Source organism: Protopterus annectens, chromosome 4.part1, assembly GCF_019279795.1.
Source record: "Protopterus annectens isolate FY-2018-M chromosome 4.part1, PAN1.0, whole genome shotgun sequence".
Lineage (NCBI taxonomy): Eukaryota > Metazoa > Chordata > Ceratodontiformes > Protopteridae > Protopterus > Protopterus annectens.
Genome location: NC_056734.1, coordinates 602,916,629 through 602,928,952, shown reverse-complemented (window position 1 = coordinate 602,928,952; position 12,324 = coordinate 602,916,629). Strand labels below are relative to the sequence as shown.

General features: G+C 43.2%; 1 protein-coding gene across 1 annotated transcript in view; it reads right to left on the bottom strand.

The window, feature by feature from the left end:
- Positions 1–12,324, bottom strand: part of CLCN2 (chloride voltage-gated channel 2) — a 2,181,634-nt gene that overhangs the window by 1,540,334 nt on the left and 628,976 nt on the right. The window contains 1 exon segment of the mRNA XM_044070805.1: positions 3,815–3,899. Within this exon segment, the coding sequence (XP_043926740.1) occupies positions 3,815–3,899 (85 nt within the window).

Here is a 12,324-nt window from a genome sequence, read left to right as displayed (position 1 = left end):
GATTTGTTAATGGGTTGTGTTCCATGTGGCCACTGTACTTTTTGTAAATACATTGACAAGACAAACGAGTTTACAGTAATAATGCTTCTAAGATATTTGATATAAACATTTTTGGCAATTGCAGCACAGATTGGGTCATATGTTTAGTTACTTGTACATGCTCAGCTTTTTATGTAGGACAAACATCACTTCCATTTAGACGACGGGTTTCAGAACATTTAAGTAATATTAGGAACAAATGTTTGTCTAATGCACTCTATAAGCATACTAAAAACATTCCACTGCACAGTTTAGGTTTATTATTATTGACAGAATTGTAGGGAATAGAAACTTGAAAGCTGGTTGGCACGATATATTAAACAAAAAAGAAAAACATTTGGATAATCAGATTGGGGGTATGTTTCCCTCTGGAATGAATGAGCACCTTTAATTTCTTAATTAGATAACAGGATGGGTAGACCAAATCATTATGACTTTTTGTTCTAATGCACTGATGAAGGCCATGGTGCTGAAACCAGTTTGTTATTTTTGTTTAGTGTAACTTTACACTACAATGTGTGTTTGGCTGCTGCTTTATTAATAAATGCTGATTGTCTCACAAGGAATGCTGGCCGATTTCGCTTTTGAATTATACTGTGTTTTTTTGGTCACTTACACTTGCCGTATGGGCAGATGCTTAGTGTGGACATCAAATGGTGGACAGGATGAGGCCTGTCCCACGCTGAGTCTGTTACTAATGTTGACACTTCCCCAGAATGGAGCAATACAGCTCAGGGCAGTACACATAGGCATGCAGCTGATGTGCATGTGAGTGTCAGAGGGTGTCCGCCTACTCATATAAGCAAATGAGCATTCCCAGCAATGTCATGCATCTGACATTCATGCACTTGCCTGTGCCATAGATTGTGTTGAACACCAGCTGTGTATGTTGTATAAAGGATAGAAGTACAGACACAGGGAGGTCATGGCATCATTGGCTGCTGAGAATGACAGCATATTATCTGTGCATGGTCTGTTGAAAGCCTGGTTACAGCAGTGCTGTAGTACGGACTATGTTTTGTGTGCTCTGACAGTTCTTATTCAAGTGATACATGGGAGAGGTTGCTCCCTCTCAGTAGACTAACCCTTGCCCATTGGGCATCAATGTCTATGCTGTAATGTGCAAGCACATCTGCTGTTTGCCAGTCCAATATGGGTCAAGCAGTCATGACTAGCCAGTCAACTCATACCCATGTTCCTTCCCACACAGTGTCTCCACATGCTGCTGTCACCCCATCAGTCTCCTTTGTGCAGCAACATGGGCTGAATGTTTCCATATGTGGCAGGGGCAGCCAGGACTGTGATGTGAGGTGTCAGTGTGGGTGCCCTAGACTGCATTAGAGTAACACTGACAGTTGATCCATGATGTCCTGTAGTGTCAGTTAGACCCTGTGGCAATGATGAATGTTGTGCAACCACTGACAATTTCATCTGCCCGTGGTTGTTGTGAAGTATGATGCCATGGGAGTCTGTCACTTTTACTGACCTAGGTGACTCCACTCAGTACATGATGCTTTTTCACTACTATACATTGCTATGTAACGAGTGATATTGGCAACAGTCTTGCAGTATGTCCTAACTTGCCTTCCTGTTTACATCACTTGCTAGTGAAAAGCTAGTGGTGGAGTTCACAATAGTATGTCCCTTGTTGCCAGCAATACAAACATACACCACTATCAGTCTGCATGTATACCCAAATCACTTATGGCCTGAGTTAATGGTACCTCTCATGACTGCTTTGCATATGTTCATACTGTCATGCATTCCAATGATGTTATGTCTGATACTCAGTGAGTATATCTAACAGGTAATTTCCATTAGATGTAGTCTTTGCTGTTGTTGTGGTGCCAACACCTGAACATAAATGCTTAATCTGTGTACTTCTGTACATGTGGTTTGTCATGACTCAAAGGTGTATATGTCAGATGCTGCTGTGTTGCCTTAGCCTGGACTTGTGGTCACATCCTCAGTCATCCATGGCCATGTCCTCCGGCCCCTGTGTTTTCCTAATCCTCTGATAGCTGTGGAATCTCTTCTTCAAGTATCTGGGGTTCTTGCAGTAGGTCAGACACGCCCATAGTGGGCAAACTGTCATGTGCAGTTGTTAGCATTTTGTGTAGCATGATGTACACAGTAATTACCTATGTTGCGTTTTCAGGTGTGTACTGCAGTGCACCTAGGATATGCCCAGACATCTGAATCTGGCTTTCAGTACACCAAACACAAGCCCTATGCTGTTTCTTGTTGTGCTGCGTGCTCTGCTGTAGGCCTCCTCCACTGGGTTGAATGGTTCTCTATATGGGTTCATTACACATGACTCTAGTGGATACCCACAGTCACCTGTTTTTTTGGGGTGGGGGTTGAAAACATATGCTGTCATCATGCATAACGTTGATGGAGTTGTATTCAGCTTACATCCTAGCTGTGTTCCTGTACTTACCCAGTAGTAGTCCTTCAGGTGTTTTGCCATGTTGGAACACAGCCTTCAGACCAATTTCTCTCCATATGGCAGCATCGTGGACACTACCAGGGTGTGTTGCCATGATATTTGTTATGCTGCCATCTGCTGTGCACATCACCTGACAGCTGAGCGATGGCCACTCTTTTCTATTTGAGTATTCACTGTTTCTAGTTCCATGGGGGTCTTAATAAAGATGTAAGTTCAATCTACTGCACAAAGAACATAGGGGAAGTCTGCAATAGTAAAGAACTGGTGCATGACTTTTCACTGCTCTGTGGGTGTAGATGAGTCTGTACGTTCTTCTACCTTGGTGCACATTGCTGCCAGGAATTTTGCAAGGATGTACTAGCAGCTGTCTGTGATACTCCTACAGCATCTCCTATACTTTGCCGAAATGTTCCACACAACCAGTACACCTAGGCTCACACAGACTTTGGTCTCAAGAGGTATGGGGATGCATCACAATATCCGCATAGACACGTGTGAGATGCACATGTTACACACAGTGTGCACCTGCTGCCTGTCTAAGCAGTACCTGTCAATAATTTCTTGATCTGATAGTTGGCTTAGCTGTAGCCTGGCTCTCTGCCTTGCTGGCTGCCTTCTACAATCCAGAGCTATATCACCCTCTATGGCTTGCAGTACCACAGCCTGTTGCAGTTCATTAACTGCAAGTTGCATTTTATTTTTAGTATTGATACGGATTCTGTAGGATTCTGCATGTGATAGCTTCCTTTCTTTGTGCCGCAGTACAGTATTCGCTAAGGATTTTGGAAACAAAGTCGGTGAAGTACTTTTTACATTTAAATTGCATTGGGTGTGTATGTTGTGTTTTGGAATCCAACAGGTATGCGTGGATTCCATAATTAACCTACACTGACTAAATAAATACTCAGATTGATTCTGGCATGTCTTCTGAAATCATGTCTTCAGCTGGTGTACTGAAGTCTTCCTTCGACATTTTGCACTGTCCAATGCTATCTTTTGTAATCCAGGCCAAAATATAACACTATTTAAATTAAAAAACAACTACTACCAGTGAAATAGAAAACAAAAGCAAAGCAACCAACTGGAAAATAGTGTTACTGACAAAGTGCAGCTACACTAATTTAAAATAACTAATATACGTAAGTAAATTTCAGGCAGCATATAGCACAATTATTACTAAACTAGTATAACTTAAGCACAAAATTAATAAAAACATTTTCACAGGATTAAAATGTACCACACACTTTTCCACATTAATTGCATGGCTGTTGTAACATAATACTGGTCCTTCTGCATCTGAAATATGAAGTAAGGCATTCAACATACCCAATAACTGCAAATGCTGGTAATTCCTGAAGATCAAATGGAAAATCAAGACGAAATCTAGTTTTAAACAAGGCTGTGATTGTTTCTGAAAAAGAAGAAACAGTGAAGCATAATTACATTTGTTCGTTCATATATTTTTTCCATTTACCATTCATTCATTTCGACATACATGTACCATCAAGGACCTGTCAAAAAATTCCAATTCTAGTAGACATCTGGTCAGGCACTGTTCTTTTACATTAAAATTATACATTCCACACCATCTAGAGATTAAATTCATGTTGCAATTTCCACACCATCTAGAGATTAAATTCATGTTGCTATTTCCTCACCATCTAGATATTAAATTCATGTTGCAAATTACTGCTATGCTAACAATGCAGTGCACATCAGGCTTTACTACAGCAGTACTATTGCAAAGTTAAAATGTACAACTGTAAAAAAATCCAATGTTTCCACGGATTTTATTATATCTGTTATGCTCTTACACTTGGATTTAGTTTCCAGTCTCTGGGAGCTTTCATGTAGCAAAAGTTAACATGCTCCATCCGTTCAGAACAGAATATATATGCATATATCTATTTATCTATATATATATATATATATATATATATATATATATATATATATATATATATATATATATATATACTCACACACACACACACACACACACACACACACACACACACACACACACAAACATATATACATACATGAGTCCCTATCAGTTTATCACATTTTCAGAAACTTGAAAATCCTATGTTCGAAACACAGTGGAGATCTGGAAATTTACCTTTGTCCTCATTGTAGTGCAATCTTGGAGTTGGTATATTAATTTGCAAGGGGTGGGGGCATGCTCCCCCCCCGTAAAAATGTAAACAAGGTAGATTTTTGTGCTGTTTTGTGTTTCTTATGTTCGAGTTGTCATAAACTCGATCATAGGTAGGCACTACGCTATCGACCAGAGGGCCTACGTAAGCCTAGCCAGCAAGGTTCCTCGGCTTACGTCACACAAGAAAGTTATTTTCCTGTGCCACTGTCGAGCAGAGACACAGAAGTGATCCCCAGGGTATATTTCCTATTTCCCATCCACTCAAAGATTTTTCTTGAAAGAGTGCTAATGAAGAATTGTGTTTGACATAGATGGGTAGCCTGTTCCAGAGTATGGGAAGTCTCTGGGACGGGAATCTATCCCTCCAGCATGTCCTGTTTATTGTGGTGACAATGTTTAGGTACCTAGAGTGTGTAGCTCGAAGGGATGGGGATTTCTTTAGTTGTAGCATGTCCAACAGCTCTGGGTTTGACAAAGCTTTATATGTTAGGCAGAGATCACCTCGGAGTAGGCGATATGCTATGGAGTAAAGCTGGAGTTTTTTAAGACGGTCAGTGTATGGCATCTGTTTGAGGCCAGTAATCCTCTTTGTGTGGCACTTCTGTGGCCTTTCCAGCTGCTGCAGATGTCTTTTGAGGTACATTCCAAAAGGGACATTGTATTCTATAATGGGTCTAATGAGTGGTCCTAGCAGCAAGGAACTCGAAAAAGCGACTACCTTCTGGATTTAAGTATCTTTGCTTTTTTTCCACTGGAAATAGCTTCTGTTGCTTACTTTGAACTAGCCTGAACTGTTTTTTTACTGATTACTGCATTTATTTTAAAATCTGCACTTAAAGTTACATTTAGTCAAATTTAATCGAAAGTTTGCTTGTTTGTTTGTTTAATTTAACTGTGGAGGCTGCCCACTAAAGTGTGCTAGCCTGTGTAACTAATTTATCACTGTCTCTGCATTTTCTGTGTGTTTCTACAAAAAAAAAAACAAAAAAATAATCCTTGTTTTCCAGCCTTTCTCGACTAGTTTAGACCAGTATACAGGCATTGCTGTATTCTGGCTGTGGTGTAGTTCCTGTGTTGTCCATTACCTTACTTGGATAGAAGGAAGTTTCTTTGCTCACCAGTGGGAGTGGGGAGCCTTGAGCAGCCTACCTGTCCTTGGGGGAAGTGACCTCAGCACAAGAAGCTGTAGTAATTGGTTGTTTGGGACCATTCCTAGCTCTTTTGTAGTTCACTGCTTAAAATCCGCCTCTGGGCGTTTTTTTCTGGCTATACTGCTCAGACAAGCTCCACGTGGGTTTACAGAGTGGTCCTAGCAGCAAGGAACTTGAAAAAGCGACTACCTTCTGGATTTAAGTATCTTTGCTTTTTTTCACTGGAAATAGCTTCTGTTGCTTACTTTGAACTAGCCTGAACTGTTTTTTACTGATTACTGCATTTATTTTAAAATCTGCACTTAAAGTTACATTTAGTCGAATTTAATCGAAAGTTTGCTTGTTTGTTTGTTTAATTTAACTGTGGAGGCTGCCCACTAAAGTGTGCTAGCCTGTGTAACTAATTTATCACTGTCTCTGCATTTTCTGTGTGTTTCTACAAAAAAAATAAATAAATAATCCTTGTTTTCCCGCATTTCTCGACTAGTTTAGACCAGTATACAGGCATTGCTGTATTCTGGGCTGTGGTGTAGTTCCTGTGTTGTCCATTAACTTACTTGGATAGAAGGAAGTTTCTTTGCTCACCAGTGGGAGTGGGGAGCCTTGAGCAGCCTACCTGTCCTTGGGGGAAGTGACCTCAGCACAAGAAGCTGTAGTAATTGGTTGTTTGGGACCATTCCTAGCTCTTTTGTAGTTCACTGCTTAAAATCCGCGTTTGCATGGCTTTGCGCGGTTGTGCGCATAGCGCAGCGCCAGTTAAACAAGGTTAAACTTGGTTAAACAAGGTTAAACTTTTTCTGGCTCCGCCAAGTCTGCTGTTCAATTTTTCCCTTAGAACTGTTCTACTTGCAATCTAAACAGCCTATACTCTATCTGAAAAGCTCAGCATTTGCTCCTACAGCATTTTTTACACAAGTAAAGCACTCTTAAACAAAAGAAAGTACTTCATTCACCTAAATTCTGTTGAGTACCCATTTCCCTATAGGTCCTTTCTGACTCAGTTGCACAGCAATCTTTTTCACTATTTCTAGCATGTCGAAGGGTCAGTTGCTGGCGTCCTCTCCTGTTCAGCTGGTGAATCTGGGAATCTTGAGGCAATGTTACAATTGCCTCATGTACACAGACAACCCTCTCCTCCTCCCAACAAATACAAATATATGCGAGAGATGCAACTATATAGCCAAACTGGAGGCTGAGCTCTCTCAATTCAGTACTGGCAAGACCAGTCAGGAGGAGAAGGTAACCACGCACACCACAAACCCAGTCTCACATAGAACTATCACAACTGCAAACCAAACACATAAACACACAAAAACATACTCGAGGCGCTGATTAAAAATCTACCAAAACAACAGAGGCCTCCAAAGCAGACACCCAAGCAACCACCACCTCAAGACATAGCACATGCAACACATAGTTCACAAAGTCAGTGTGCTAAACAGTCACAGCCCTTAAGGCCAAACAACATGCCAGACACACTTGTAATAGGTGACTCCATAGTCAGACACACTGACGTCCGCTCACCAGACTGAACAAGGAAAAGGTCACAGTAAGCTGCCTGTCGGGAGCTAGAATCCGCCACATAACACAAGCACTCAGGTCACTCCACAGCAAGTACAAATATGACTCAGTCATTGTACATGCCGGTGTGAACGACCTGAGACGCACCTCCCTGGACTACATGAAAAGAGACATAGAGGAGCTCTCTGATTATGTAGCCCAGGCGGTATGACCCTGACCCTGAGCAGCATCTTACCCTCACCAAGAATGATGCCACAGTACAAAGACAAAATGATCAGTTTTAACAATTGGCTTAATTACTGGTGTCATTCTAAGGGGATCCAATGTCTGTCTGCTTGGGATGACATGCTTGACAAGCCCCGCTGCTTCACAAGGGATGGCTTGCACCTGTCACCCTGGGATTCCGGATATTGGCCAAGGCTCTTGCCACCCCATAGTGCCTTTTTAGGCAAGGCTCAAATGACAAACCTACGCCCTAGAAAACACAAGTGGAAAAAACTAAGGGTAATGCTGCTCAATGCCAGAAGTCTAAAGCTCAAGATGCACGCTCTCGAAGCCCTCCTCAGTATGGAGAACATCGATGTCTGTGCAGTGACTGAAACCTGGTTCAAGGCTCCTGAGAGCACCCCAGCACTATCAGGTTTTACCTCATATCATGCTTTCCGGCCCCAAAACTTGGACCGAACCACAAAAGGAGGGGGAGTATCCATTTTCATCAAAGATACCCACACCTCCAGGTTACTGGCAACGCATGAAGCATCGGAGACTATCCAGGTGCAACTAACCATAGGCAAAACTGCCTTACAGTTTGTAGCATGCTACAGACCACCCTCTCAAACTCAGGAACCCCACACAGCCTTCCTGAAGACACTGGAGAGTATGAATGTCTCTCCAAATACCATCATTTTGGGAGACTTCAACTACCCAAACATAGACTGGGAACATTACTCAAGCCCCAACACCCTAGCCCAAAGGTTCCTAGAATTCATAAACTCAAATGCAATGGAACAACTAGTCACCATTCCCACAAGAGGAGACAATATACTAGACCTGATCATCACAAATATGGGGACAAAATGCTCCACACCGGAAGTATATCCCTCTTTGGTAAGATCAGACCATAAATTAATCTCACTGGAAATCCACATCCCGCCTCCACCCCCTGCACAAAAGACCACAGTGAAGAACTTCTCAAAAGCAAACTTCACACTTCTTAAGACTGAAGTGGTATCCTTCAAGGCCCCTGGGCCAGTGATAACCACAACCCACACTGCTGAATCCTTTGCAAATGCCTTCTATGGGCACCTTCAAGAATGCATGGATCATGCAATCCCAAATAAAACCAAGACCCATTCCCCCAAGGGCAGGGGCCCGGTCTGGTGGACCCCAGCCATAAACAAACTTTACAACAGGAGGAGGAAGCTACTACATGACAGAGCAAAATCCCTAAAAGGGAAGGCATCTCTGATCAGTACTAGCAAAATACTACGATCACTCATAAAATCATCCAAGGTCAACTTTGAGAGAAAAATCACAAAAGACACAAAAGACAATCACAAGGCCTTCTTTAACTATGTTAGAAACCTGGGTGGAAACTCCCAGATATGCTCAGAGTTAGTCCAAAATGACACAAAATACACTGAACCCACTGACATTGCCAACATTCTGGCAGACAGGTTCAGTGCAAATTTCTCCTCCTCCCCAAAGGAGAAATAACTATCCCAGCAGAGTGTAGCCTCCCTAACATCTCAGATGCCCAGGTGAGAGCCGCCCTCTCTAAAGCTAAAAACACAGCATCAATGGGACCGGATGGTGTCTCGGGCTGTGTGTTACATAAACTCCAAGAGGAACTAAACCCACACATAAGGCTGCTGTTTAATCTCAGCCTTACTACAGGATACGTACCCAAAGAGTGGTGTACGGCAACAGTGGTCCCACTTCACAAGGGCGGTGCTTCTACGGACCCTGGAAATTACCACCCCATAAGCTTGACGAGCCTGGTCTGCAAAGCTATGGAGAGGATCATTATGGAACTCATAAACAAAGACATTGGGGACCTACAGACATTGGATCCTACCCAATTTTGCTTTGTCAAGAGCAGATCCTGCCTTTTGAACTTGGTCGACTTTTTTGAAACAGTCACTAAGGCCATTGATGAGGGTAAGGCAGTTCACACAGCCTACCTTGACCTTGCAAAAGCCTTTGACACAATACCCCACTCGGGCATCATAGACAAACTTACCAGCTTAAATGTAAACCCATATGTCACAAGATGGTTTGCAAACTGGCTCAAGGACAGAACCCACAGGGTCAGAGTTGCTGGAGCTATGTCAGACTCTAAGCCAGTCACAAGCAGTGTCCCACAGGGCTCAGTCCTGGGACCCCTCTTGTTCGGCATTTATTTTTCCGAGGTACAGGCAAACATAGGAGGATTGTGGCTGACAAAGTTCACAGATGACTGCAAACTGGGCCATAATTGATACTCCAGCGGACACAAACATCCTTCAGAGAGGCCTCATAGAAACGGATAATTGGTGCCAGAGCCATGGCCTTAAGCTGAATGCCAAAAATGTATAGTCATACCCTTTGGGAAAAACAAGGTACCGACAAATTACCACATAGGTGGTAATCCATTAAATCTGGAAGAGGTAATCAGGGACCTAGGGACCCAGGTTGACAGTAACCTCTCATTTGACACTCACATTGCCAAAGTGGTTAGGAAGACCTTCTATATTGCCCACCTTATCATGAAGGGTTTCACATCTAGATCAAGAGAGGTCATTGTGCCCCTGTACTCTTCTCTTATCAGGCCAATGATTGAGTACAATGCCCCATTTGGGATGTATCTCACCCGACACCTGCAGCAGTTGGAAAGACCCCAAAAGTTCCTCACCAAGAGGATAAAGGGTCTTAAACATATGTCATATGCTGCCCGAGTGAAAAAACTCCAGCTCTATTCAGTCGCATACCGCCTACTCAGAGGTGATCTGTGCCTGACGTACAAGGCCATGTCCAATCCGGAATTAATGGACATGCACCACCTCAGAAAATCCAAATCCATCAGAGCCATGAGAACAAGAGACTTAAACCTCAACACAGAAATAAATAGGACGTGCTGGAGGGGCAGATTCATAACCCAGAGGCTCCCTACACTCTGGAACAGAATCCCAGTCCATGTTAGGCAGAGCCCCTCACTGACTCTATTCAAGAGAAATCTCGACGAGTGGATGGGAGATCATAGGTTTACCCCGGGGGTCATCTCTGTGTCACTACTAGACAGAGGCACAGTAAACTAAACCCTAAAAGGGTGTAGTATTCTCATCCTAAGGGATGGTGAAAGCCACACACACTCTGGCTAGGCTTATAAATGCCCTAGGGAAGATAGCCTAGTATGAACCTATGAACCTATGAGTGTCGAGTAGAGGGGAACAATGACCTCTTTTTTTCTTGAATGAGAACCCTTTTATGATGAGGTGTGCCATGTAGAAGGACTTCCTGACTACTGTGGTGATGTGACTATCAAAGGATAGACTACTGTCCACCTGGGTCCCAAGATCTCTTATCACACATTCAGTGTTAAGTAGACTGCTGTCTATGTAGTAGTTCATGGGTACATGTTTTTACCAAAGGGGATAACAATGCACTTTTTGGCATTGAGCTTGAAGCCATGGCTCTGACACCAGGCATCTGTCTCAGTGAGGCCCTTCTGTAGGATGTCCACATCATTTGGGGACTTGACTATAGCTCTTAGTTTGCAGTCATCTGTGAACTTCATTAGCCAAAGGCCTTCTGTGTTAGCCTGTACTTCAGAGAAGTAGATACCAAACAGGAGAGGTCGCAGGACTGAACCCTGTGGTACTCCACTTGTCACTGGTTTGAGGTCAGATTTGGAGTGTGCAACCTTTACAGTGTGGGTTCTGTCAGTGAGCCAGTTGGCAACCCATCTTGTGACGTAGGGATTTATACCTAGTTTAGTGAGTTTAGCTATAACTCCAGAATGGGGGATGGTGTCGAAAGCCTTGGCAAGGTCAAGATAGGCTGTGTGAACCACCTTACCCTCATCTATGGCTTTGGTGACTGCCTCAAAGAAATCGATCACGTTCGGGCATGATCTGCCTTTCACAAACCTGTACTGGGTGGGATCCAGAGTTTGGAGGTTACCAATGTCTTTGTTTATGAGTTCCATGATGATATGTTCCATGGCCTTGCAGACCAGGCTCGTCACACTAATAGGGCGATAGTTCCCGGGATCAGTGGTGGCTCCCCCTTTGTGGAGTGGGATAACTGTTGCTGTACACCATTCAGTGGGCACAAAGCCTGATGTGAGGCTATGACTGAACATGGTGCTTAGGTGGGGAGCCAGTTCATTCTGAAGTTCGTGTAAAATGCAGCCTGGGATGCTGTCTGATCCAATGGATGCTGTGTTTTTGGCTTTAGAGAGTGCAGCATTTACCTGCATAGTTGTGATTACAAGGACTCTGCATTCTTCCTGTATAGATATGGGCCCTTTAGGGGGTGGAGGGGTAAAGTCAGCACTGAACCTATCTGCCAGGATGTTGGCAATATCAGCTGGTTCTGTAATTTTCGTGTCGCTGTACTGTAACTCAGAGCAGATCTGGGTGTTGTCATTGAGATTCTTGACACAGCTATAGAATGCTTTGTGGTTGTCCTTAGAATCAGTGACGATTTTGTTTTCATAGCTAGCTTTGGAGGATCTTATAAGGGATCTCAGCTTCTTACTGAGGCTGACCAGGGAGCTCCTCCACTCATGGGATTTTACTCTCTTTTGCAACAATTTCTTCTTTCTGTTGTACAGTTTGTTTATGTCAGGGGACCACCAGATTGGCATCCTTTTTTTGGAGGATAGCATCCTGGTTCTGTTTGGGATAGCACGATCCATGCACTTGTGTAAGTGCTTATAGAGTGCATTTGTGTAGGATTCAGCAGTCGTAACTGTACTGTCCATCTGCATGGTGTCATGAAGTTCACCACTTCTGTCTTAA